This window comes from Cavia porcellus, unplaced genomic scaffold (assembly GCF_034190915.1).
Source record: "Cavia porcellus strain 051 isolate PalLab524CR breed Dunkin Hartley unplaced genomic scaffold, mCavPor4.1 scaffold_4, whole genome shotgun sequence".
In the NCBI taxonomy this organism is placed as follows: Eukaryota; Metazoa; Chordata; class Mammalia; order Rodentia; family Caviidae; genus Cavia; species Cavia porcellus.
In genome coordinates this window covers 53,003,888-53,030,802 of record NW_026947487.1, presented here as the reverse complement: position 1 = coordinate 53,030,802, position 26,915 = coordinate 53,003,888, and the positions used below count along the sequence as shown (strand labels likewise).

At 46.4% G+C, this 26,915-nt stretch overlaps 1 protein-coding gene and 1 long non-coding RNA gene across 6 annotated transcripts in view; one reads left to right on the top strand and one right to left on the bottom strand.

Moving 5' to 3' along the window:
• Positions 1-26,915, bottom strand: part of Myo16 (myosin XVI) — a 470,083-nt gene that overhangs the window by 86,577 nt on the left and 356,591 nt on the right. For all 5 annotated transcript variants that reach the window (XM_063247024.1, XM_063247026.1, XM_063247023.1 and 2 more), the window contains exons 24-27: positions 24,967-25,042; positions 20,807-20,982; positions 18,338-18,418; positions 17,906-18,111 (exon numbers count right to left, since the gene is read on the bottom strand). In XM_063247024.1, the coding sequence (XP_063103094.1) occupies positions 17,906-18,111; positions 18,338-18,418; positions 20,807-20,982; positions 24,967-25,042 (539 nt within the window). The remainder of the gene's footprint in view (positions 1-17,905; positions 18,112-18,337; positions 18,419-20,806; positions 20,983-24,966; positions 25,043-26,915) is intronic.
• LOC134475591 (uncharacterized) lies at positions 5,566-7,958 on the top strand. The gene is made up of 2 exons (XR_010046767.1): positions 5,566-6,076; positions 6,818-7,958. It is a non-coding gene; the product is annotated as an uncharacterized LOC134475591 (long non-coding RNA).

Here is a 26,915-nt window from a genome sequence, read left to right as displayed (position 1 = left end):
TGGAGAACAGCCCGTTCTGTACATTCAAACAAGGGTGCCGTTTCCCATCCTCCGCGCATCTCACGATTCAGTGGCTGAGCCATTGCTCGTGTTTGGCAGGTACAAGAACAGCTTGTTTCCAGCATCACTGAAAAGAACAGATGTGCGTTTGTTGTTGAAGCCTAAATAAGAGACCTCTGAAAGCCATGTAGTTTAGGTAAAATTATCCCACTCCTATAGCAATGTGCTCTTCCAGCACACTTCTCCAGGGCCACTCCGACCTGTCTCCCACAGGAACAGCAAGTGGGGCAGAGAGACGTCTGTTACCCTGCTTCTTCCTCCCCTTGCTGTGGTCAGCATTCGGCTCCTAGAAATGACTGACAGCTTGGTGGAATCAGTTAATGTCGGTTGACTGCATTCTGTCATATCAGGCAAGAAAGGCAAAAGAAGTACACACTTTAAGAGCATATGATCATGGTAAGTTTCACATCACAAATGGACCTCTCACTTTCCCTATAAGCCACTGTAAATACTGACCTGTTACATTTGGGCTATATAACCAGGGTGCTTGGGTAGTACTTAGACAATGTTAGCCACGTGGAAAGTTGGAATCCAGGACACTGAGATTTGAAATAAAATTACCAGCACACCTAACTATCACATTGAATCTTGATTATTTATTTTCACTATTTATAAATATTAGTAGAGATTTCAGTCCATAGGCAGCTGGTTCCAAGGCAGTGTGGCATGGCAGAGGAGAAACAGAAAAAGCTGTTCTTGTACCTATAGATATAAATATGTTTAGAAATTTATATATTTATAAATATTGGATGGATGGGTCAAAATGTCAAAAAATGAATATTTCAGATATCTTGGGAATCTAAAGATGCCACGACTGATGGATAAACACTAATATGTGTACCATAATGAAAGTCTTGATTTTAAAAATGCATGATAAAAATTGGCATTTGCTAGGACCCTACAGGGATTAATAACATGTAAAATGTTGTCTTTTAATGTGCATTAGCATAGTTTTAGACACACTGCACGTCTAAAAGCTGGAGTCTTATTCAGTGCTTCTACTTTTACGTTACTTCTTTTAATCATTACCCATCAGAACTAACACATACAGCACTGCAGATCCAGAGACCACCACAAACAAAAGTACCCTACTTCGGGAGTACGCTCCTTGTTGTGTTTTATAATGAACCTCAGTGAGGCTTTGGGGAGGTGACTGGATCCTGGACGTGTGATATTCACCACTGGTGGGTTTATTGCTGTGTGTGACTTGGGAGCTGAAGCCTGCTGGGTAAGGGTGACCGCTGTGGGTGTGGTCTGGAAGGTGGTATGTTCTCATCTCTCCTCCTCCCTTAATCCCTCGCTGCTTTTTCCCTGCCGTGCTATGAACTGTTTCTTATCTGCCATGCTCCCTGCCTTGGAGCCAGATGACTGAATCCTCTCCAGACTGTGAGCCAAAGCAAACCTCTCCTCCTTTATCTTGTGGGAATCAGGTGTTTTGCTCAACAGTACAAAAGTAGCTGAGACTTTGCTCACAGAATGCAGCACATTGTCCAATTGATTCCGTGGCAATTAACAAACTGCATACCTTTGACTGCTTTTGAGTAGGTTACCTCACAATTCTTTTGTATAAGCTGTGGAAGACTGATAACACCACAGTAAAAACTGGTCAGAGAAATGCAAATGCTATTTGTCTACGATGGCACAAATAAATTCTCTCAGAGAACAAAAAATCTTTATAAATAAAATTTTCAATTGAACTGGCTTAACTATCGTAATGGTTTTCTCTTTATCTAAGTGGCTAAATATAGTCTTCAATATGCAATCTTCCACTTGGTGGTCTCACAAGGTCTTGGGCTCGCGGACGGATGCACTTGGTCCACCCTCCTATCAAAGGTCTGCGCTCATCAGCACCTGCTTCCTCGTGCTCCTGGAATACCCTCCCTCAGGGATCTCCCGACACACCCAAGGCTAAAGCTACCTTCTATAAGCGTGACTTACTCATGTGTGTGGCACACAATCACTTTCTTCACCTCCCCACGTGATGCTGGCTCCTCCCTGGGCAGCACAGGTTGGATCTCCCCAGCACACTGCAGGAACTTCCCACACAGCCTAGCACTGGACCCTCCTCAGTGGAGTCTGCATTCTGTGCACCACCCTCCCTGGATCCCCGGAGTCTGTCCAGGGTGGTTCATCGCAGTGCTTCGATCATCTGACACCCTAGTGATCTCTATGCTTCCGTCCTTTTCTTCACCTCAACCAAACCCTCTCCTGAGAACCTCAGGCTCTTCTCTCTTGAATACTAGGATCAATAGACTCCTTGGCAAATTAGCTTTAAGTAATTTTTGCTTATTTTCCTGGACCCCCAGTGGCTCCAGGCCTTTGGCCCAGTCCCGGTTGCTGAGCACAGCTGGGCCATGCTGGGTCCTCCTGTTGAACGTCTCCCTGATCATAAGCACCAAACACTGCTGCCAAGTGGAAATTCACTGGGTTCTCATCCTGCTCACTCTTGTACTTGTGTAAGTGCCCATGCACCACCATTCCCGGGTGGCTTTACGTGAATTTTAAGACAACCACAATATCATGCACTCCAGAATATCTCACGACTCCTTCCTTGCAGACTCACCAGGCTGTTCCCAGTGACCTTTCTCACATGTCCCTCTACTTTCGGGTTGTCTTTTCCTGTTTTCCTTGGATTTGGAGGGAGGGGCTGGTCCATTCATTCCATACCTTTATCCTCAGAGGATCCAATAGTAGGCATGCTGAAAATATTCACCAACTATTGAGTCACTGAAGAAGGAAAGAATTAGAATTGTCTTATGTCACAGCAATCCCACAGGAAACAATCTGCATGGAAGAGGCAGCTCACTCCCATGGTGCCACAGCCAAGACATGGAAGAGCCCGAAGCATCTATCAGTGGATGCATGGATGCAGCAGAGTGACTCTCCATGGGATTCAGCCTCTCAGCAGGAGGAAACCCTGTCCCTTCAGCCAACAGGAATACCCAGAGGACACTCTGCTAAGGGAAAGAGCTGGGCACTGACAGGTAAAAGCTGCATGGCTCATTTATGTGTGGAATCTTCAGAGCCAGACTCCTGGAAGCACAGAATGGAATGGTGCTCAGCAGAGCTGGGGGTGTGGGGGCTGGAGTTGGGCCAAAGAGAGGAATTTTCAGTTAGGACAGCAGGAGAAGTTCAAGAGCTCTAGCGCACACCGTGGTGGTCCGTTAACCCTAGCTCTACTGTAGTCTCAGCAGGCTGCAGTTTATCTGGAGCCAAAACATTCCTTTGGGGGAACTTGGACAGAGAGACAGAATGTTCAGAATTCTGTGCACAGCTTTTGCATAGAAAGAAGTATTTTTGACCATTTGGTAATAGAAACCCCCAACCCATATTTCTCTAAGAATAAGCTGAAAGTCATCAGCTTCCTGGACAATTTCTAGTACGCTTAATTTTAACTTAATTAAAATCCATGCACATTCAAACAAATATAGTATTCGCCTCCACTTCCTATCCAAACCTCATGTCTAGCATCATCATGTTATAAAATACCAGCTGCTCTATGTTAATTTTATCCAGAGATATAAATCTGTTTAGGAAAAGTTGGTATACATAATCTGAAAAATCAAAGCAGAAAAGTGTACCATTATCCACATTAGCAAAAATTACCTTAAAACGCAAACGTTCAAACAACACCATCGCTTAGGAAGTTTTCCACGCTAAGAATAGATCACAGGTGCTCACAAGTTAGCCGTGAAGTATTTAACAGGTGAAATACCTGTGCAGAAGGAAATCAATAGCGCCGAGATGGAGCAATGCTAACTGGCCTTGCTCCCTGTTCTCAACAGCAAACTAAGCCAACAAATGCAAAGTGTGCTTCTCAGGACGCCGGAGACCAGACAAGAGGTCCCTGAGAGACAACAAGAGATAAACCCTAAGCTTGCTTCATGAGGAGTTTGCCCAGGTCTCAGCACCCTCAGGGGAAGGCAGGGAGAGCTGAAGACCTCACTGGAGCTGCAGAAGCTGGAACTATGAGGTGGGAGGTGTCGAGGCAGCTAGAGCTTTCAGGGCAGAGAATCAGAGAGGGTCACAGAGATCACAAAGACTCTCAGCACTACACCTCAGCCTTGAGCTCAATATGCAGAGTGGTACATAAATAAAGGAACTACTAATTCCCAGAAAAGAGCCATCTGCATGAGCTAGAGGGCGCCACCTCCGGGCCCAACACCGGAAGGAATAGAGCTGCTATTTACCAGAGAGCAAACTCCCTACCGCGTGCCTGCTGTGTAGAAAGCCCAATCCTCTTGCCTTTGTAGTATGAGGTAATCCTAGCCGAGGGCTGGGATGTGACTCTGTGGTTAAACCGGTCTAGCATGCACAAAGCCTGGGTTCAATCCCCAGCTCAACAAAACAAAACAAAACAAACCTAGTTTAAAACTATTCTGGGTCCATCTAACAGCTAATCTTATAACATTTAGAGAAATATGAGAACACATCCAACTTGAAAAAGTCTTCCATAATGTCTGATAGGCAATCAGCAATTGACATGGGCAAAGAAGCAGAAAAACACCATCTATAATGGAAAGAAAAGGTGATCAGTTAATGTTGACCAAGAAGTGACACAAACAATAAATTTAGTAGATTAGTAGATAATTGGAAAGAAATCAAGACATGAAGAAATTCTAAAAGATCCCAGTTTAACTTGCAGAAATGACAACTATAAACTAATAATAACAATAACAATAATAGACCTGGATGGATCTGACATTAGATTGTGCAGAAGAAATGCCTTGTTTATCCAATGACCACAGTAGGAACTATCCAAGATGAGCAAAGAGGGACAAACAAAACCCTAGAAATCAATGAACAGAGAATTGATAACTTGTGGGGCAAATTCAAGTCTCTATGACATGTGACACTGTAATTTCTAAAGAAGAAAAAATTCAAGGGAGGAAAGAAAAAGTATCCAATAAAAATTGTGGAAACCTGTGAATGCAAAGATATAAGAAGCTAGATAATGCCAAGCAAAAGGAACATAAAGGGGGCTGCCTCAAAGCACAAATCATTCAAAAGCTGTAAAAAAGGAGAAACATCTTAAATATACAGAATTAATAGGTACACTGTGTACAGAAGGACAAAGTTGAGGGCGACGGCCAATTTCTTCTGAAAAAAGTGCAAGGCAGAGAAGTAACACCTTAAAAACACAAGAACAAGGTGATTTTGACCTTAAATATTTCATAAAAGCATCTTTCAGGACAACAGCAAGAGTGACCCCAATGCAAACAGGGGCCCCGAGGTTGTGATGAACCCACAGGCTGTGGACCATCAGCTCCGCCCTTGATAGGGGCTGTGTGGGGCAGGAGGTCTACGCGAGATCTCTCCAACTATAGCTGAATTTGGCTAGGAACCTGTAATTGCTCTAAAATACAGCCTATAAAAACAAGTAAAGCAAGCTAAAGCTAAACAACTGAACAGGAAATATGTAGATTCATGCACCTGTGGCTTAGAGGTGAGCTGATTAAATTATCTGAAAAACAAAATGTGACGATTGGTTTTGCTTCTAGGTCTCCTCTTCCTGCCCTGCAGCCTGAAGTCTGGGGCTCCACGTCCTCCTTTCCATTGGGCCCCTCCCTGATGGTCTCTGCAAGTGCTGCAGGCTGAGCAGAAGAGGGAACACCTTTGGGACTCCACTCTCAGGGCCAGCACTGCACTGCTGGAGAGGAAGATTCCACCCCAGAAGCTCGAGGTGTCCGTGAGCCCTGTGCCATGGGGCCACTGAAGGGCGTGCAGGGTGCAGCAACCAGCTTTCTGCACACTGAGGCCTGAGTACAGACTTCTCCAGGAGAGCTTTTGTTTGCACCAATGCCCCCTGTTGAGATTACAGTCACCAGTGATTTGGGACATGGGACACTGGGGAGAAATGGTGAACTCACCAATAGCTCTGAGCTGTTTAACCAAATAGAGAGAAATTTACACCACATAATTGCACTGGAACAAGTCAAAGACTTCTCCAAACTTCCCCTAAAACACTGGGAAAAGGGGAACTAAATGAATTAGAAGCAAGAAAGGAAATAACACAGTAAGATGAACTCGGTGGTTTTGATGTAAATACTTGTTTAAACAAAGAATAAAAGACACAGTAACATTAAAAACTGTTTCCCTAAATAAATAACTTTCTAGCCGTCCTGGCAAAGAGGAGACAGCAGACACAATCATCAGTACCGGGAGGCAAAGACAGGATATCATTACCCACCTACAGACATTTACAGGGTGATAAGAGACCGCTCCAGAAGTTCAGAGGAATAGAGGAAATAGGCCTGGCCCTCCAGACAAACTACCAAAATACATGCAGGAGGGAACAGACAACCTAAAAGTCCCTAGTGCTCCTGAATCAATCGAATTCATATCTTAATTCCTTCCCAACAGGAAATCTCCACACCAGATTGCTTTCACTTGCAAATCCTACCAGACATTTAAGAAGGGTTAATGCTAATTCTACACAATCATTTCCACAATATAGAAGACAGGATGCAGGCTGGGGGGGGGGTAGTTGCTAACTAAGTGACTAATGCATAGGAGCCTTGAAAATATCTAGGGAACTCTGAGCAATCCAATGCAGTATTAGGTGAGACATTTAAAGGAAAAGTTCACCGTAGAAAATATGGAGGGACGAGCGGGGTGAGCTGTGGTCAGATGGGCAGCATTGTGATTGATTAGGAAAGTACAAAGCAAACCATGAGACGGAGGGCACTGAAATCATAAGGTTAAGTCATCAGGGCTTTATTTACTCTAATGTATAAACGATTGTTTTCTTTCTTAGCCTCCTGGAGACCGAGACAACTTCTTCAAAGCAAATAGCTTTTGAGTTTGACGAATGTCACACTGGGCAGTCTTGTTTCGATGAGGACTCCGATTCTACCGCCATGCTAACTGGAGTGGACTGTCACGCTGCCCTGTCTGCTCACATCCTTGCCAGAGTTTTCCTGTTTTCCCTCACTATCCATTTTGATGGCTTTCAGGCCAGTCTCATAACATTCATCCTTCTGTATTACTGTTGTGCCTGTATTATGGGTTCCCTCGTAACTTAAAGTTTCCAATTTTTGAAAGATGTGGATCAAGTAGTTGAGGCATAGTTTAGATAAAAATGTCCTCCCAAAGACTCATGCGCTGGGAGTGGGACTTTAAGGAGGTGTCTGGTCATGTTGCACTACGCTCAGTAGTGGGTAAGTCGACGAGTTCATGGTTGAATGAGCTATTAGGAGAGGCTACTGGGGTGTCACTTGGAAAATTATATTCTTTTCCCTGACTCTTCCTTTCTCTCCCTACTTTCTGGCTGCCTTGGGGTGAGAAGCGTTCCTCCACCACTTCCTTTCACCATGCTGTTTGTTTCTTGAAGCCAGAAACCATGGATGGAACCCTCTGAAAACTGTGTGTTAAAATTTAAAAAAGAATCCTCCTACATTGCTGCTAGGATTGTGACCTATACAACCACTACAGAAATCAGTATGACAGTTCCCCCAAACACTAAAAATAGGAATTTCATCTTTCCCAGCTATTCTCCTTCTGTGAATCTGCCTAAAAGAGTTAAAAGCAAACATTACAGTGATCCAAACATCACCATCTTTACAGCAGCTCAGCTTGTAGTAGCTAAGTGTTGGAAGTAGCCTGCATGTCCATTAGCAGATGAATGGATAAAAGAATGTGTGGTTTTTACACACAGTGGTCTGCTACTATAAAAGATAACTCTGAGTATCCTGTAGGAAAAAGAGATACACATTAAGACCATAATGCTAAGTGAAATAAATTAGACACAGACAGTGAAATGCTACATAATTTCTCTTATATGAAGAATGCAATGTATAAACAATTTTAAAGGCAAAAGAAAAGACAGATTATAGGGACACAGATATTTAGACCTTTTGCCAATGGAAAGGGGATCTCAGGATGGAAATGGAGAGAAAGTGGATGGAGAAAGGAACGAACATGTATCATACACCAACTCCCCGCAAGGAATGCAATCGTTACACACTGCAAACGTGCTGATAAGAACAGAGTAAGAATGGGTAAGTAGAAGAATAAATTCCTCCTTATTTGCTGATGTCAAGTAGCTGGTCCTAGCAATGGAAACAAGGATTAGTACAAGGTCCTATGCAGAAATAAGTATTTAGCCGTAAATGGAGAGATTATTTGTAAGATTATTAAACTTAAAAATATGTTGTTATTGCCATTTTTATTTTTCTGCAGATGATGCAGTGTTGTTTCCTCTATGGACATTGAGTGAGGAAAACAAACCTTAACACTGCGGGCAGTGGCTGTGCTTCCACGATGTCACAGAAGCATTTACTAAAGAAGCTGAAAGAGGTCAGGGCTACATGGTGCAGACTGTGCTGGCTTTGTGAGTTTCCTATTAAAACCAGCTTCCTTTCATTCAGGCCACTGGTTCAGGGTCTATGTGAGCCTATGATTTACACTTAAAAGGATTTCTGCTCCATGAATCGATCCCCCCCCCAGGGTTACAGAGAATGCTTTCCGTTAGTTAAACATTTCAGAAAACTAACAGAGAATCGTAAGATGCAGCTTATTTCAATATAAAATAGAAGTACTAATACTGAGCCCTGCACTGTTGTGCTGTGAGTTTCCGGAAAGTGAGAAATCTCCTCGAAGCCTTGGAGCATTCTGGAGTGAGAACACAGCTGTGTTAATCTGCACAGAGGTGACACCCAGGGGCACCGGGTTACTCTCATCTAATCTGTGGCTCTAAGAGGAAAGATTTAGAAATAATTGTACCAAGCAGTACAAGATATTTGTATGTATTGTGTCTCAAACACAAAAAGTTAGAGCTCAGCTGTGTAACTATATGGGAACTAAAATCTAAAGTCATTTGAGTCTTAGTTCGTTCCAAAAATACCCACTGGCTACCATTACAAGTCCCACATGGGGTGCACCATCCTTTCCCGAGCGATGAACAGCTGCAGACAGCAGCACGAACAGTCCTGGCAGAGAAATGTGCAGAGACATACAAGACTGTGTAGGGCAAAGAGCACTAGGATGACACTATGTCCTGCCAGGGACAGTCCAGGGTCCTTGTGAAATGTGCTGCTGCCGAGCACCATCTAACAGAAAGCCAGCTCCTAAAAACACGACACTGCGTCCTCATCTGTCTTAGTCACCGGATCTGGCACCACGAGGCTTCTGGCTCTGCCCCAAAGTCAGAGTGACCTTGGAAAGTAAACATCTTGAATTGATCCAGGACACGGAGCCAGTGGGGACAATACAACTCAAGACATTCAGAATGGCTTCAGAACGGGGGAAAAGAGATGGGAAGTTTGAAGGAAGGGGGAGTTTTGGGGGATTATAGAAATATGCCTTTCACTAGAATAAATTTAAAAACTTTAAGCATTCAGTCTCTTTTTGGATCATATCTCATACGTATGTATTCCTATCATAATTATTAATAGCACTCAGTTCCACTGTAAAATACTGCCTTTTGGTCAGCATACTATGTACTCAGCCTGGTGTGTAGCAACATTAGGTATCAGTGTAAATGTAAAGTATTTGGGGATAATGCGGTCTGCAGTATGCTACTCTAGAGTCTAAGGACAGATTTCTAAATTCAGTGGGTTAGGGGTTAATGTCCTAATAATTTACAATGTAATTTACAATTTACATTTATTGCTCTCTGGGTTTTCCAGGTGAAGACACCAAGAGGCTTGGTACTGAGGTCACACAGCTTGGGAGACCCTGAATTAGCCCCACCCCCTGAGGTGCTAGTTATGGACAACATGGCGATGTTTCCCTCAAATGCTCATGTGGGACCCCAATTCCTAAGATTGTTTGGATATGCAGCCTCTGAGACACAAAAGGTTAAGAGAAGCCATTGGGTGGGGCCCCCAGCCCATAGGATTAGTGTCTTTGTAGAAGAGACTTCAGAGAGCTGGGCCCCACAGCCTCTCTAGGCCAGGAAAGGCAGTGGGCTGGGAAGACACGGGGAGGCAGCCGCACACTGCCTGAGGTGAGAGTCCACACCAGACCTGCTGGCAACTTGATCCCCAATTTCCAGCCTCCAGAACCCTAAGAGTAGAGTCAGTGCTGCGGACACCCTTGGCCTGTGGGGCTCTGGTTTACAGCCTGAGCAGGTGAATTCCATAAAGCAACGAGCCAGTGCTCAGACCATGGTGCTACACTCAGACATCCGGAGCACTGTTAGCTAAGGCAGAACAGTGTAGGAACACAGATAGGAATACTGGAAACAACATTTCAACCCATGCAGATGGAATTCTGCACTTTTAACTCAAAAAGGCAAGATCATCAAATTCAGGACTTCAATTTCTTTGAAACGGAGCATCTCTGGATTTTAATTTACAAGGGGTATTAATATCCGAACTTTCATTTCTTGCTGGGTACTTAATAAAGGAAGAAGATTTATAGTCAAATATGGGGACTGTCTGGCTACTGGATTTTATTATTAGAATTACTCCTTTGTTTTAACATTTTCATCATTTATTCTGGCTGCAAAGTCCCCGATGAGCTGTACTGGACAGGATTTAGGACAGGAGACTGGATGTATATACAGCCTTCACATGGCACAATGTGAGACAGATAAAGGAAGCACTGGTAGCCTGCTTGGGACTTGTGGCTGGAAAACACACAGGATTCATCAGTGGTCCCAGGAGTGGCCAGGGAAGCCTTGCTAGCTCTGTGAGGGTGGGACAGGGACAGTGCTGACAGTCTGAGGAGCCCTCAGAGCCCAGCACTACCCGGGTGACCAGGGGTGCCCTCGATGGGCCCAGAGGTTCCAGAAAATAAAGTGCTGCTCAGGGTTGCAGGAGAACCCTTCCTCCTCATTCTGCGTGTTCCCTATGGGGGCCAGAGAGCGTGAGACACACACCCTTCCGGCCCCGAGGGCAGGTAACAGGGGCAACTCATCCAACCCAAGATTCCAGGGCGAGGAACAACCAATTCAGCTGTTTGTGGACAGTGTGCTTCCCAAGATACACTTGTTTGCTTCTACTTCTCCAACTTAAGACTCGGCCCTTGGGATTGTATTAAAAGTATTATGTGTAGTAAAGGCTCTCCTGCCTATTTCCTGGCAAGGCAATAATCACACATTCTGTTTGATCCTATGGAGTGCTTGCTCGTGGTTGTATATTTATTTTAAATCACTTGAGCTGGTTGGTTTGGGGTGCTTGTCTCCAAGGTTATTAAGTAAGTTATTAAGTAAGTTATTTTCTTTTCACATACTTTGCATGCGAAGGCCTAGTTCTCCGTTTCTAAGTACCACTTCTCTTTCTCTCCTTTGAGCTAATTTTCCCGAGTTCAGGACCCAGCCTACTGTCTGGGGAGGTGGCAGGTGAGGGACATAGAGTGGGCTGCAGCCCACGACCTCAGCAAATCCACAGGCATCTTGAGGCCAACAGAGCAAAGACAACGCAGAGGGCAGGGGCCACCAGGAAATTGCAGAAGCCGCCAAGTTACTTTTCCGCTTTGCTGTCACAGTGCTGTTCCAGGACTCTGTTGCCTGTGGGTCCTGGTGACAACCAAACACAGGGAAATGCCACATCTGTTGGAGAAGGGATTGCTACAGAATAGCAGTCAGCGTGCGGGCAGTCAGTGTGCCCTCAGGGTGGGCAGCGGGCTTCCAACAGCCAGAGCTCAGCCCAGGGCCAGTACTCAGTCAGCACCGATGGTGCCACCTAGGGCACAATAAAAGGCGTGACTCCTGTTAGTTACCTATGACAGCTACATCAGGACAGTGGTTACTTTAAAACATTGTCACGCAGAATAAGATCACAGATGCAGAATTCAGGGCTGACTCACCCAAGGTTCCTGGTGGTATCCAGAGAGAATGCTCTGAGGCTGCAGCAGCTGATGCCTCTAAGGCCTCCTGACTTCAGGACCCAGTAAATAGCAGTCAATGAATATGGCACAGCACAGAAGGAGTAGGCAAAGGGTGAGTGAGTGAGGTCATGAGAGGCCAATGGGAGAATAAAAAGGAGGATCTGAGGCACGCATTATAAAAGCAGGCAACAAAGGAGCCCATTGCTATCCGTTCCTTGTTCTAAAGGGTTTACTCCCTGGATCTATCAGGGAGGAGCAGACCCTGGCCGTAGCAACGCCCACCTGTCTGCCCCTAGCTCCTCCGCTCCTCCGCTGGGTGTGCTATTTGCCATCAGCACCCAGGCTGACCTCTGTGCAAACCACACACTCTCCAAAGCTTCGACACTTCCTGTTTGGTCCTGCGTAGAAAAAATTGTGCAGCTCCTTGGAATGGATGACATGAGAACTTATGACCCATAATCCACTAGCAGCAAAACACATCCCAAATAAAAACACAATCACGTTGAAGTTGAAATGACTTCTAGACCCTGGGCTATAAGCTTCACTCTCTCATTTTGTATTTCCTTGAAAAGTTATAGATTTTCTCCTTCCCAGTGTCATTAAACCTTAAACCACCAATCAGCCTTGCAGAACACTTAGCAGAAAGACAGGTTAGACCTGGCCAAACCCTGGAGAAAATGGATCCTTTGCCGAGTAAAGCTCTAGGAAGATTTGGCATTTCCCGAAGCTGTAAATTCTCATTTCTTCTAAAGATATATTGGCAGTAGCTGGCATCCTCAACAGGTAGCAGTGGAAGTTTTGGAAGATTTCAGCACAGACTGTCTGTGGTGAACCACTGCCTCCAGCTTTAATCCAATAAACTGAAATGTGATTTCTGACCATCCTGTTTCCATACCCAATTTAATACCCTGGCTTCATTCTTTTTGTGCTGTGGCCTTTGAGCAACAGCTGTGTCTTTAGCAAGCTACTAGTTTTGGAAATTTCTAAGCAAGATTTCACCTAGAGGCCAGCACATCAGAGCTCAGGGATCCTCTTGGGTCACGTATGATTCAAAATGCCCCATGTGCCTTCTGGACAAGTCCTTCAGCCCCTTCCAAATATGAACACATCACTAAACTGTAGACATCTCTGTTCAGTGAGGTCCTCCTGGTCTGCACAATAACCCCACAGGAGGAGCTTGCAGCCCGGGGTCTACAAGCCAGGCTCCAGAAGGGGTCCCTCTTATCCTGGAAGAAGATGGGGTGGGGGAGGAGAAAGGAAGAGAGGAACGGGCAGGAGAGGGCTGGAGAGCGAGGGCTTTGGACACACGACTGAAATCTGGTACAGTCCTGGCTTTGTCCCTTGGCGTGATGTATGAATCACAGAGCTGCAAGCTTAGAGACAGATGTTGGAGCCACATAACACGTGTCCTTTAGGGTCCTGCTAAACCGTTTCCTCAGCACACCCTATAGGCCTCTTTCCTTTAATCTTATAATTTAGAAAAAGCCCACGGTGGCACCATATTATCCAACACACAGAACTCACGATGCCCACGAGGACAACAGAGATGGATGTGCATGGGCCTGAGCACAGCCAAGGGATACAGCCATGGCCCAGTGCTCCGGGGTCCTCCCCCTGCAGGATGCGTCCCCTGCCTCAGGCCTGGCACCATTAGTCACTTGCTTTCTGTAGCAGCAGTCGGGGTTTGGGGGCCACAGTCCCAGTGCAGCATGGGGACAGTACACTACAGGGATCACCAGCCTGAGCAAGATGCATCCTCCGACATCTGTCTCTAGGTGCGCTAGACAAGGTCCCAAGCATGCAGCTGCGACCTGTCAGGCTCCCTCTCCTCCATGTCTAAGGTCAAAGTCCAGCACACTTACCTCACTGGCCACAGTGCAAATGTGCAGAGGCCAAGGTGACAGTGTGGGAATTTGGGGAGACACAACCCTGTCCACAGCCGCAGGAAAGCAGCTGCGCCCCAGCTCCGCACCCCTTGTTCACTCTGGGCCATCTCTTCTCTTGCTACGAGGTCTGCTTATCTCTTGGACCCACCTCAAACACCAGCTCCCCCATGGAGTACATGCAGGGATCTGGCCGCTCCCTGTCCAAGGCAGCAAACAGAAAGTTCTCAGGAAACTCGATTACTTTGGAGGAAAGCAAATCATCCAGCTGCAGTTTGGAAGATCCATGCCCTGGTGTGTCCGAAGGACAAGGCGGCACCATCATCTCAGCTTTAAAGCTCAACAGGAAGCCAGACTAGGTGCCTCTGTCACCTTGCACGCACGCCGGACTTCAGGAAGAGTAAACTGTTCACATAGCAGGTGTTTACTTCCAAACCACAAAGCCCTCTTCTCCCTCTCTTTTTCTTATATCCAAGATTTTTGAGGTAACGACATCCCTTTTTGCATACTTTGAGAATAAAAACCTGTCATTTGCCTGGACAGGTTTTTATTCTCAAAGAGTTAATCAATGTGGCAGGGACTTAAGTGCAGAAGATACATGCTCACCTCTCCTTGAATGCAGAGCAACTGCTACAGCATTAATTAGTCTCATCTTCATGTACTGAGATGCACAAAGCTGGCTATGATACTTCCTTCTCTCTTCAATTGGTTCTAAGCAATACAAGTAAGGCTAGCAGAAATACTGATGTGGAGTCTGGGGGGCCATTCTGACAGACTCCTGCTTCCTTAAATAGTAAAAGATCACAGCACAGTGGGATGGCAGAGCCAGCCAGCTCCAGGAATATCAACTGGGTATGAGCCTGGAAAGAAAGTGGCTATGAGTTCCCAGGACATAAAGTTTACATGTCAGAAACTGAAGCAATGAAGACAATTCAATTGCTACCTTAATTGAATTATGCAGAGTGATCCTTCTGCATGCCATTCTCCCTGAATATTGCAAAGATGCTTTTCTTCCCACCTGGCCAGCTCAGGTTACTCAAGTGGTTCCCACCATCCTCACTGTCACTCATCCTCGAGCCACACCTTTTCTACACAAGTTAATAAATTCTGGGAGAGGCCTTGGATCAGGGTGCCTGTCCACACATCCTCACATCCTCACACTGGATCAGGCTTAGAACCCCTTGGCTGCCCTTAGCTTTGAATATGTGAACCCACTCTAACTGTGGGTTGCATTGGAGGTGGAAGGTTGGAGTTAACTTGCCGAGGTTAAAATAACATCCCAACGGGATTACAAATACAGTTTTCTGGATCAGAAGATGATAGGAAAAGGGATTACAATACTTGGACTACAATATTTAAGCAGTGGAATATAGGGAATTAGGCTGTGAATGGATGCTAGGTTCTGTCACAGGAAGGATTTCCATTCCTCCCACCTCTAAGCTTTAGCTCCTAGCATTGCTTCCCTGCTGGGGGATCTGCAAAGCACAGAGGAACACTGAATCTGTGGTGCCTACACAGAACGGGGTGCAGACTGCATTTACTCAGAGTCCCCAAAGCCCCTCCGACGGCCACCGCATTGCAGCCGGTCAGTGACCCCTTCACTGCAGATCTGCTGTTGCAATCAGGAAACAAGGTCACCTCCCTTTCAGTCAGGGGGGGCGCTGCTGAAGGGAACATAGAGATTCCCACCAAAGCAGCCTTTCCTCACCCCCCTACCTGTTTTTTGTTTTTTGTTTTTTGTTTTGCCAATATCCTTTGATAAAGTCTTTTCTGCAGAAATATTACTTTAAACTGAACAGCAATTAATTTCTAATACCTGGTTCATTCCAAAGACACTGAATGTCAACAACACACAAGCCCCGTGATGGCAGGAAGCCTTCCCCCTACTTGTGTGAGTTCAGTCTACTAAGAGACGCATGGTATGAAAAATGCCCTTAATCTCAAAAGACAGGAGTCACACACAGTTCAATCCGGGTTAGTCCTGACAGAGTAGATGCACAACGCAAAAGACAAACAAGTGTCCAGCCATCACTGTAAAAATTGTCACACACACACACACAGTTGAGATCCCCGCCCCCTGCTTCGTGGAGGTGCAGGACTTCTGCTGCTTGCTGCTGGAAAGGCAGCCAAGAGGACCGGTGCAGTCCCAGAGGCGGCACTAACTACTCAGCCTCTGCAGGACCCTTTCATGCACAGCCTGACGCCATGGCCCAAAAGACATGAGCAAACAAACAGAAGAAAGTGAGCTGTTCATCACTTCTAAGAGACACAGCCTCTGTCACAGCCAGGATGGGGCTTCAACTGCTGAGCTTCTAAACCTTCAAGTGACTAAAGGTCACTCAGGAATCCTGCAAATTTGCATACTGGAATTCTGGGAACAGAGGAAGCCTGGGATTTCATACCTGGCACACACGCAAGGTGGTCATCCAGGACCTTGCATACCATCAACACTTGACTGAGAAAAAGCAAAACAAAGCAAAAGCTTCGCTCCCCAGTGACCTTACCAGGATTCCTGGTGCCTCGCCCTGGTGCCTCGCCCACTTACCAGGAGCTTGGGGCTCTCAGGGAAGCTGTTAGAAATGCTCATTCACAGGCCTCCCCTCAGCCTCCTGTGTGTGTGAGGGCCACGCAGCTAGGAATCTGTGTTTTCACAACTTTCCGGGATTCTGACTTGAGCAAGTGTTGGGAACTCTGGTTCCCGGTAGTGCTGGGGAAGGGAGTTGCTCCCCCCCACCCCAAGACCAAATCACAGCCTGTCACGGCCCTGAGACCCCCGGAACCCTCAAAGCTGCCAGATGATCTCTTGATTCCCCCAACTGAACCCTGCCTTGGAATCACACCCTTCTAGTTCAGCCAGCCCGCAGTGAGTCTGGGCCTTTCTTAATTTTTACCCGTATGTAGAGGCAGATTTAAAACTCAGTAATTCAAAAACCACTTGTAGTTAGTGGGTGGGTGGGAGGGCTGATGTTTAATAAGCAAAATCTAATGTGTGAGAAATATATATTCATTAGCCAGAAGACACTCCTGAAGACAATGAATGGATTCCATCCAGAGAAGAAAAACCAAAGGGTACAATACTCAGTGGTATGTACCCCCAACTCCTATCCAGAAGCGAAGCAAAACAAAACAGAAACCCGCAACTGGGTATGGTGGTGTATGCCTCTAATCCCAGAAATCTGGGAGGCTGAGGCAGGAGGATCACAAATTAAAGGCCAGCCTGGGCTACATAATGAGTTAAGAATCCAACCCCTGTCTCAAAAAAAAAAAAAAAGAAAAGAAAAAAAAAAGTTCAGTATCCTTATGTAATACCAAATTTGGCAATAATTTTTTTAGTTTTGAGGCTAGGTCTTCCTAAGATGCTCATTTTCTCAAGAAAGCAAGAAGATGCTTTGATCTTCTTGCCTCAGCCTCCCAGAGTGCGAGGATTACAAGTATCCGCCACCACGTCCAGGCCTGCTTTTCCTGCCTTTTTTCTTTTCTTTTTGTTTTATTTGCCCTTTCTTTTCCTTTCCTCCTTTCTTTTTCCTTCCTTCTCTTAAAATATTTTATTAGCATGTCTTTGTGATACATAATGAATATATCCACTGTAGGGTACTGGCGGATAGATAGATGCCACCAAAAAACGTGTACACACTCCAGGAAAAGGCCCCCAGCATGATGTTTTGTCTACAGACAGTGTTACCCTGGGATGGGGGACCCTAGAGGACGTCGTGTATTGCAGGAACCAGCTACACTGCGGCTGTTAGAGAGCAAGCCAAAAATGCGCCTGCAGCCATCTCCATGACCAAAGTCACCTGAGCAGAGTCTGCTTCCCTAACGAACATCTGAAAGCTCGTGGCCAGCACTGTGAGCCTCTCTTGCAGAGGCCAAGGTCATGCATATGAACCTCAGGTAGGCTCAGTAAGGTTAGTTAGGAGAGCCTTCCTGCGAGCTGTTCTGCTTCTCCTGAGGGGTCTTGTGCTGATCCCTTGACTTCCCCTGCCTGCTCTTCTTCCATGTCCACCCTTCCCCACTCCCCTATAAATTCAAAAGCACTGGGCATTTGCAGGACTATAAAAGCACCCTCCAATGTCCGTCTTCAGTGACACTTTACAGCTTTACGTCTAAGTTCTGTGGATGCTGCTCACTGCTCCAGAGCCTCAGAGGGCAACGGACAGTGCGGTGGGGCCTGAGGGGGTGGGCGGTACCTGGCCAGGAAGTCGGAGAAGGCGAGGCGGATGGGGTACCCATAGTGGAAGACCTTCACCAGCTCCAGCACCCCGAGGTACTGCAGCTGTGCCGACACGTAGAAGTGGTCGAAGGCGTCCGGCAGCTGCGAGTTGTTGGGCTTGATGCAGAGCACGAAGTGGGGCAGAGCCCGCTGCAGCCTCCTGTTGAGGTCCGCCAGGGACTTCTGTGGATGGGGAGAGAGAAGCCCTGCCCTCAGGGACCGGGTCACGCTGTCCAACTGTGGGGCAGGCAGGGGTTCAGCGGGGGTATGGGGGTACAGGGCTCCCGTGCTGGGTAGGTGTGGACTTTTCCCGGGGTGCCCAAGTCTGTAAGATGGGGTGGGTTCTGCGAAACCCTCCTCTATGCGCACGGGAACACACTCAGGTTGGGAATCTGAAAGCATTGCTCACCCTGAGCTGAGATGCAACAGTCCCTGGGTCACCCCGTTCCAGTCTTTGAAGAAAGCTAGAAGTTCCTTTCTTTTTTAGTAACTGAGGAGAGACAGAGAGAGAGAAGGTGGGGGGGGGTGAATATCTATTTTACTAAATTCCAGTTAAGAAGGGAAAAAATAGCAACCTAAGCCTGAGTCCTCATGTTATAGCAGTCCTCAGTTCACGAACCGGATTCTTTCCACAGTTCTGTTCGTGAACCGAGTTGCATGAGAAGTGAACCAAATTGAGTGGTGAGTTGCAGTCTTGACCTTGGGAGTGAATGTGATTCAGTTCTCCTCTGGTTCAGTTCACAACCAGTCACAGATAGAGAACTGCGTTCGTGAGCAGAGGCGGCCCTGAAACTTGCCAGCAGGGCGGTGCAGTGAACTATAAAACCCAGGACTGAAGGGCCTCAGAATCACTGCTGTATGCGGAGAAACAGGGACAGAAGGATGTTATCTGACGTCACAGCTTCGGTATTTTAACCGCGGACACTTGTTCCCTTAAATGCACTGCAGGGAGTGCTGTGTAGTTGCATGGGTTTGCTTACCCATTTTTCCCTCCTCTGTTGCTTTTCTTCTGTTTGTAAGTGCTACACTAGTTTGGTAAGTTACTTGTCTATGAAAATGACAATAGACTGGTTTCTTCAATGAGTAATTATTCATAGCTCTTAAAAGAAAAAAAGTTAGAAGTAGCGAAGATTAAACAATGATGGAGATTTTAAAAATCAGCGGAAATGGGGCGAACGGGCCAAGAAAGGCAGAGGTAATTAATCAAATTCCGCCGGGGGCGCAGAGAAACCTCAGTTACTAATGCACTGTTACTCCCGCTGCCCCCTAAAATGGGCAGACTTGGCTGAACATCAATTGATCTGAAATCATCATTTCTCTTAAAATAGAAAGATGTGAGGAAAAATCCGAAGGAGCAGTCTGGTCAATTTGGGGCTATCGCCATGCCAGTTTCCTTCCAGGAAGATGAGCTCCAGAGCCAGAGCAATCACTCGCCAGAGCCCAGAGGGGTCAGAGGCAGCCAGGGCTTGTGATCAGCCTGCTTCCTGTAAGTGCAGCCCGAAGAGCAAGGCTCAGTGAAAGAACCATAAAAGTCTGCTTTTCTCGCCTCAGTGAATGGGTGTGGGAAGGAGGGAGGGCCAGGACCAGGGCTGTCGAAGGGAAGAAACAAGGGCATGAGGAATGGAACACTTACGGAGGAATCATAATAAATAAATCTCCACCCCTGAAACTGAACACTCAATTTCCCTTCTGAGCGGAGGAACGGCTGTGAATTATCTCCCCTTTGCGGTCCTTTGGGGAAAAGACTAATGGCATCCCGGCCTCAGGATGTTTAATAATTGAGGTTAAAAATTACAGTTTCGAGGTACACCCAGACTTCTGGCTCTTGATCTGCAGGGTGATTGAGAAAGGCCAGGAAAGGCCAGGAAGTGCAGGAGACCTTAGGGAGCCTCCTAACTGAGCCCCCTCTGTTTATGTGAGAGAGGTGGCTCCCCAGGGGATGCCTGTCTTGCTGTGACCATCCACTTCTGAAAGAACACATCAAAGACTCCCCAATTCCAGGGCTGGGGGTGAAGACACACTCACATACTCTCTGACACACACTGTACACCCCTGCACTCTTCTAAAAGATAATTTTAATTATGCTTTTATTTTAATTGAAAAGCTAAGGTACAGTCCAGCAAGCTGCTGGAGCCATCGAATTCCTAAAATTGATTGTCCTAAGCACCTTGCCAGCTCTAATTCTGCAGTTTTGGTTGACATAAGCAAAAGAATAATAAAATAAAATAAAAGCTCCAATGTAACCTGCAACCTGGCCCCAGCTTCTTAAGAAACCTAAAAGCCTTCATGTATGTCACCTGATTGCTTTGAAATAACTCTTTCCTGTATCTGTAGTTCTCGTTTATTTTTTATTTTTCATTTTTAAATAGTTCTCTTTTAGAAGTAGAATTGTTAGCTTATGTGCATGTTCAAACTTAGGTGGGACAAATATATTTTTAAAAACTCAGTACAACATGAAAATATGGAAAAAGTCTACAAATACATATTGCAAATGCTGAGGCACTTGAAAAATAGGCTCTGTCTATCAAAAAACAACGATTTATTGTGCAGAGACCCCAAACCTCAGAAATGATTAATATCAGCAGGATAAGGCAGCTAAGTTTATTTCCTCTAAGCCTCTGGCCCCAAGTTTCTCTCCATTCATCAAAAAGACAATCACGGAGAAGAGACACAGACAGGATGTCACACAGACGCCAGCAAAGCCACTGCCATGGTGCTGGCTGTGGCATCTCTGCCCAAGAGCCCAGTCCTGGACTCTCGCCTTCCGGGGCCACGTGGAGTGGAGGGGAGCCTTTGCTTTAGCTAAGACTATTACTGCCACTGGTACTCAAAATTGTGCATTTTGTGTTTAAAAAGAGAAGAGTGCCCACGCTCCCACCTTACTGAGCTCGGGATAATTCCGGTGCTCCCGGCTGACTGGGGAGGCTGTCGCTCTCTTGCTCAGCAAGGTTGCCCTATGTCCTCGGAGTTTACAGGGAGGGTAGGACGATATCAGGGATCCTGTTTGTGACAACTTGGACTGGAACAAATGATTGATCACGACGTTTTCACTAGCTAGGAGAGAAGAGAGGAGCGTGGTCAGAGGTGTGGACGTGGACAGGAATGCAGTCCAGCTGGAAGCCCCTGGATAGAGATGCAGTCGGCCAGCAGTAAGGAGCAGGCCTCCCCACCATCCTGCTCATGTCCCACACCTTCCACACAGCTGGAGGGTCTGACCTTTATCTGCCCTTGGCCAGCCATCCTGACCCCAGCCTCTGTCCCTGAACTCCTGGGCTTCAGTCTCCCGACAGCAGGCACCTAATCTTCCTGCTCAGACACAGTGGGCTTTTCTGCACTGGCTGAGTCACAGCGACTTAGGGGTTTTGTGGGCTACTTCTCATTCCAGGAAATCACCACCCAGCAAGGCCATCTCCAGAATCCAGGCCCAGTCTGCCTAGAGCGGTAAACACCCACAGGAGGCCCTGCTTCTTCGACTGCTCCAGGTGTTTGGATAAAAAGAGGAGAAATTATTCCTTTTATGACCCGGGTAAGCCACAAAGGTAAAGCAAGCTGGCACACTTTGGGTACTACGTTATGGAAATCTAATGGTTCTGGGACTAGATTCCCTTAACCTCTCAGGGAAAAACCAAGGCCTGGCTGGCTGGGTTCTGGATTAGAAATCCGAGTAGCACAGTGAAAACAAATTGAGGGACAGTGTATGAAACAACTGGTTTTTAATTTTAAACAAAAAGTTTTGCAGTAGTGAAAACCAAAGGAAGTCTGGGGAATGGTCCAAAATGAAAGACATTCATAAAAAGATGGTAATTGAAAGAAATGATCCTGAACTGCTGGCAATCACCGTAGAAACATTAATGGGGTACCTGCTGAAGTTTTATGTGAGCACTGTGTCAGATAGGAGGTCTGATCAAAACATGCCATGAACACATAAATTAAAAACTTTATTGCAGTAAAATCCATACTCGCACACATCCTCCTCAGAATATACTTGCTTGCTCTGGACACAGGTATCCCGGGTTCCTGGCTCTTCCTGAAGCACAGGGAGCAGCCATCTTTCCGAGTGTCTTTGAAAGGCGTGATCAAAAATTTGGTGAATGTCGCCAAGGGCCATCCAGCAGAAAAGCAAGCTTGTGAAAACATTACCCTGTGTCCTGAGCCTTCTTATTCGCCTAGCACTGGGTGACTTCTGGGTCCTCCCAAGGTCAAAATGATCAGGAAAGGACAACATTTTAAAATCATTCAGGTCATTGGGATAGCCAGGAGAACACAACAAAAGACACTCAGGAAAGAGGACTCCAGAGCTGCTACAGGAAGCGGCAAGGGTGACGGGCTGAGTGTGTGCAGAGTGCGGGGAGGGTTTGATGGAGATTAGTATCAGTGTGCCTTTCACTATAAAAGGTTTTTAAACCATTACTGCATTTTGTATTATACCTAGTATTAGTCTTATTTTAGAGATCACCATCTGATACCTTCCTAGTTATATAAGATAATGTCCTCACCATGCATCAAAGCATCTGGACATTGAGAGACAGGTGACCTGTTCCAAATGGTTCAGGAAGTGTCCACACACAGAGGGGAAAGAGGGAGGAGGAAAGACGGAGAGGAGAGTGAAACGACGGTGATGGAAAACGAATCTGGGGAAAATGCACGATTTTGTAACTGTTCTTTAAGTTTGAAAGCACTTCAATGCAAACAGTTAACCGACAAGCATATCCCACCACACATTTAAATAAAAAGAGTTAAATACTCAACATTTATGTCTTTAACAAGTTGGGATATGAAATGGGCGCACAGATACATAATGCAACATGTTGTTCTTCCGAGGAAAATGTCCTTTAATGAAACAAAAAGCTCTAGACATAAACAGTGTATGGACCAAAAACAGAAAGCTGACCAGCTTCTGGTGCTCCCCATGAGTCACAAGGCAGCCTGCATGCAGAGGTCGCTGGACCCGCTCAGCCTATCCCCACTGAGCCCCATCCACATCTAAGGTAACAGCAGGAGACAGCAGGTACCCTATGGCACAGAAAGAGGAATTCTGCTGTCCTGCTCAGCCCCTGGTAGGGAATCCTCCTAAGGGGAAGTGTTAGCCTCTCATTCTATCAGAAGGAGTCCCTGAGACCATTTTGCTCCTGGGTACACCCTGCAGGGGAAGGTGGCCCCTGTGACACCTTGGTCATGCAGAGACCTTTCCACTTTACAAGTTATGTTTTGTGTCCGCCAGTTACAATCAGGCATGCAGAGACATAGCACAAAGACTCAGAAATTGGTCACATTATTGGCAGTGAGGACACATTTCCCTGTTCTCATGAGCAGATGGAAACTGTACGCAGGCTTTTTCTTCTTTCTGGGTCAAGTAGTCTTTACTCTCATGTACAACGGGGTGCCCTGGCTGCAGCCTCCATGGCCTTGTCTCCCAGACACCTGATGTCACCTGGCGATGTGTCCCTCCCTGGAGGGACCCTACACCAGCCCCTCTTTCCTCCTCAGCCAGACTTTGGGATGGTATGAAGATTGAACTGCACAAGGTAAGAAAAGCACTTAGCAAAGTGCTTAGGGGCAGACTTCATGTTATTTATCAGCTCTACCATGGGTAGTGACTTCCTGTGGCATTGAAACATTCCCCAGATTCATAACGTACTGTCGTGACCTGGCATCTTTTCTCATAGGATAGAGTGGATGAGCAGTTCTAGCCTGTGGGCTGAATACAGCCTTTGATAGATGGGTGTGAAACACAGCGGGGTTCACTTGTATTATGCAGCATTGTTTTCACATTATAACAGCACAGGAGATCCCTTCTATATAGGACAGAGGCTAAATCGTTTATTCTAACACACATCTGTGTGCACGCATGTTATGTTTCCAGGAAACACAAACCTGCAGAAGTGCCCATCCACAGGATGCCCCGTACTTGATCTTTGCAAAAGATAAGATTCAAAGAAATGATGCATGAAAGATGAACTTGAAAAACCCGTGAACTGGAAGGAAGATCCTCTGTCTGATACCGACAGACAGGAGCTCTTCAGGACACATTCCAGATCTTCACGTCTTCATGCCATCCCCCTCCCACTGTCAGCAGTGGTCTCAGCTCCACAGAGTCGCAGGGACCACATGTTTAGAGAGGCACACAGGGCATAGCCGTGAGGAATAGTGGGTTCCAGCCGAGCTGCCAGATTCAGCCACCATGTTCACCTCCAGCTCAGGGGGGCTGCCGCTGCTTGGCTCCAGCCCAGGCACCCCAACTGCCTCCCAGCCGCCGTCAGATGCTTCTGCTTGCAGCTCAGAAGGAGGCCCTGGCTCACCTACAGTGACTACAGAACGGAAGACTGGGTTCTCTGCTGCAGTGCAGAGCTTACCCGGAAGACCTGAGCTGGTGCAGAGCTGCTAGTAAGAAACTAATTACTGCAAGAGATAGAATTTTATGTCTGTGTACATATATTTATAGTATCTGTAAATTTAGTATATAGTTTCATATATAGTGTAAAATTATAGCCAATATATAAAGTATTAATCCCCACTAAGCAGGAGCTGATATATATATATATATATATATATATATATATATATATATATATAATACCTATATGTATGTACACATGCATATAAATTTCTTGGTTCCTTTGCTTTAGTGGACATTAATACTTTATAACAAAGGTGCATAAGAATAAAATACTGTCCCTAGCTGTGCTCTGGAGTCATCTTAAGTAATGAAATTCACCCTTCCGTGGCCTAAATAACTTTGGAAACCATATTCATCTTCATTAGTCTTCACAGAAAAGCTTTTTATATTCATACCACTAAAGCAGGAAAGGTATTTTACATTCTGCTAAAAGCTTAGTTAAATTATGGTTTCTTCTGGACTGAATGAAATGGTAATGAATGTACAGTGTGGCAAGACCCATTCCTTATTATTCTGGGCGTCAGAACGTAAAAGATATTCCAATCACCCTTTAGCTGAAGCATATTTTATAGGAAAATATTCAGAGGTAGAGGAATAAAGGAAGGGTGACATTTAAACCAGGGTAGGGGAAATTAACTTACTTTTCATTACAAATAGAAGATTCTGTGAAAGGGAGTCTTTATTTTTTTCAATGGCTCCAGTAATTTCGTACATTACCTATAATAAGAGAAAATAGCACGATTACTAAGGAGTAATAATCACCGTGAAGATGCATCCCTTTATCAAGGGACTTCGGTGACTCACTAGGTGCTTCAGGAACCTGAGCTCACGCTGCACCCAAGCCAGGCCTCCTCCATGTCTGCTCCCTGCTCATTCTGTTCCTGACGCCTGCGTTTAGAGACGCAGAGCCGTGGCACCTGTCTGTGGAGTTCCCTGTATTCCTGCAGACCCAAACTCACCCGGAAGATCACTGACCCAAGCTGCAGGACCTGCCGCCTGGTGTAAGGGGTACGGTGGGCTTCCCTTTGAGAAGCCCCGTGGATCCCTGGCGAACAGGGTTTTGATAGATCCTTTCACAGCTGCCTATCCCAAAGTCTTTATCATAAAACACAGGGAACAGTGGATTCTGAGTCACTTATGGGATGCTCTCATCATCGGAGTTCACACTCGAATACACTTACACTTGAAAGTGACTTCAGTGCTGCTTTTCCTGGGTCCAGCATGGGCCAGGATGGGATCTTTGGGACAGACACAGTTCTGTTCCTTTTCTGTCTCACTGGAAACCCCCAAACAGTTTATGCAATGCCAGACCAGACCAGTGCCTATCAAAAAGTCCTTCCCACCCCAACATCTGTTTCTTGCAGAAATACCTTGGGTCACAGCGCCCTAGTCAGTGTCCCAGATAGCTGTTTTTAGCCTTGAGTGGGACAGTTGAACAGTGACACCTCGTCCCCTGGGGATGACCAGAAAGCCTGGATAGAGCCAGAAGATCGGCTGAGGATCGGCTGATCAGACCCCGAGGTAAGCACATGTGACATCACACATTATCTACTCAGTGCTGAATACCCACAGCTCTTACATGACCTAAAGGGACACTCTCAAAGGGAGTGACACTGCCCTCCCAGGGGATCTTCCCAGTGTCTAGAGATGCTCTCGTCACAACTGAGGGGGATAGTGCACTGGAGAGAGATGCCACTGAACATCCTATAGCACCCTGCACCACTCCCACTATGAGGACTTATTCAACTCCAAATGTCCATTGGGCTGAGATGAGAGGTCCTGACTTAGGGATTCAGTTTCTCTATGCCTTCTGTGTTAGGGACCACAGTGCTGTGGACCCCTGTAGGAAAGGTCCACACACCTTCATGACACCCTCTGCATCCTGGTGGAATCTGGCCAGCTACTTAGTGTCCCATTTCATTTCTTTAATTGATAGGGTGGGGTGCATGTGATATCCCTGGTACAGTGTGATGCCACCTACACGAACATTCTTTGTGGACTAAAGGAATTATTGCAAATGCCAGGTGTTCCACGTAGAGTCCTACAATCCTATTCCGTCACCCACCAAGCCCACGTGGCTTTGGGAGTTAATTCCTCCAACTCACTTCTGCAAAGATCAGTAGGAGGTGAATGCAGTTTCTGTGAAGGCTTTGCAGTATGCCAGGGATGACCACCCACTACTGTGAGAACCAGGTATTCACTTTGGTGTCATCCTTGTACCCCCAAATGCCACTTTGGTGGTATTAAGGAAGAGACAGTGTCTGCCAAAGACCTTGGCAAAATCCCTCCAGGTACTTCCTGTTCCAGGATGCTGATGGTTCTGAAGCTCCAGCCCAGGGGTGTTCCCAGCTCTGACCCTCATCCCCCGCGGTCCATGCTGCCCTCTCCCTCTCGGCCAGAACCTGCCCTTCATTCCCCTAGATCTCCTCTTCCTTGGTGACGTTGCACCTCTAAGATCACCGTCCTGTCCGGCCTGCTTTCAGACCCCTATATGACCTGAACTGCAAGGCCAGGCAGGCAGCCGGGGCACCAGCATGCATTTCCCTCCTGCTGTCTGAACAGAGCGTCCCCACACTGGACCAAAGGCAGG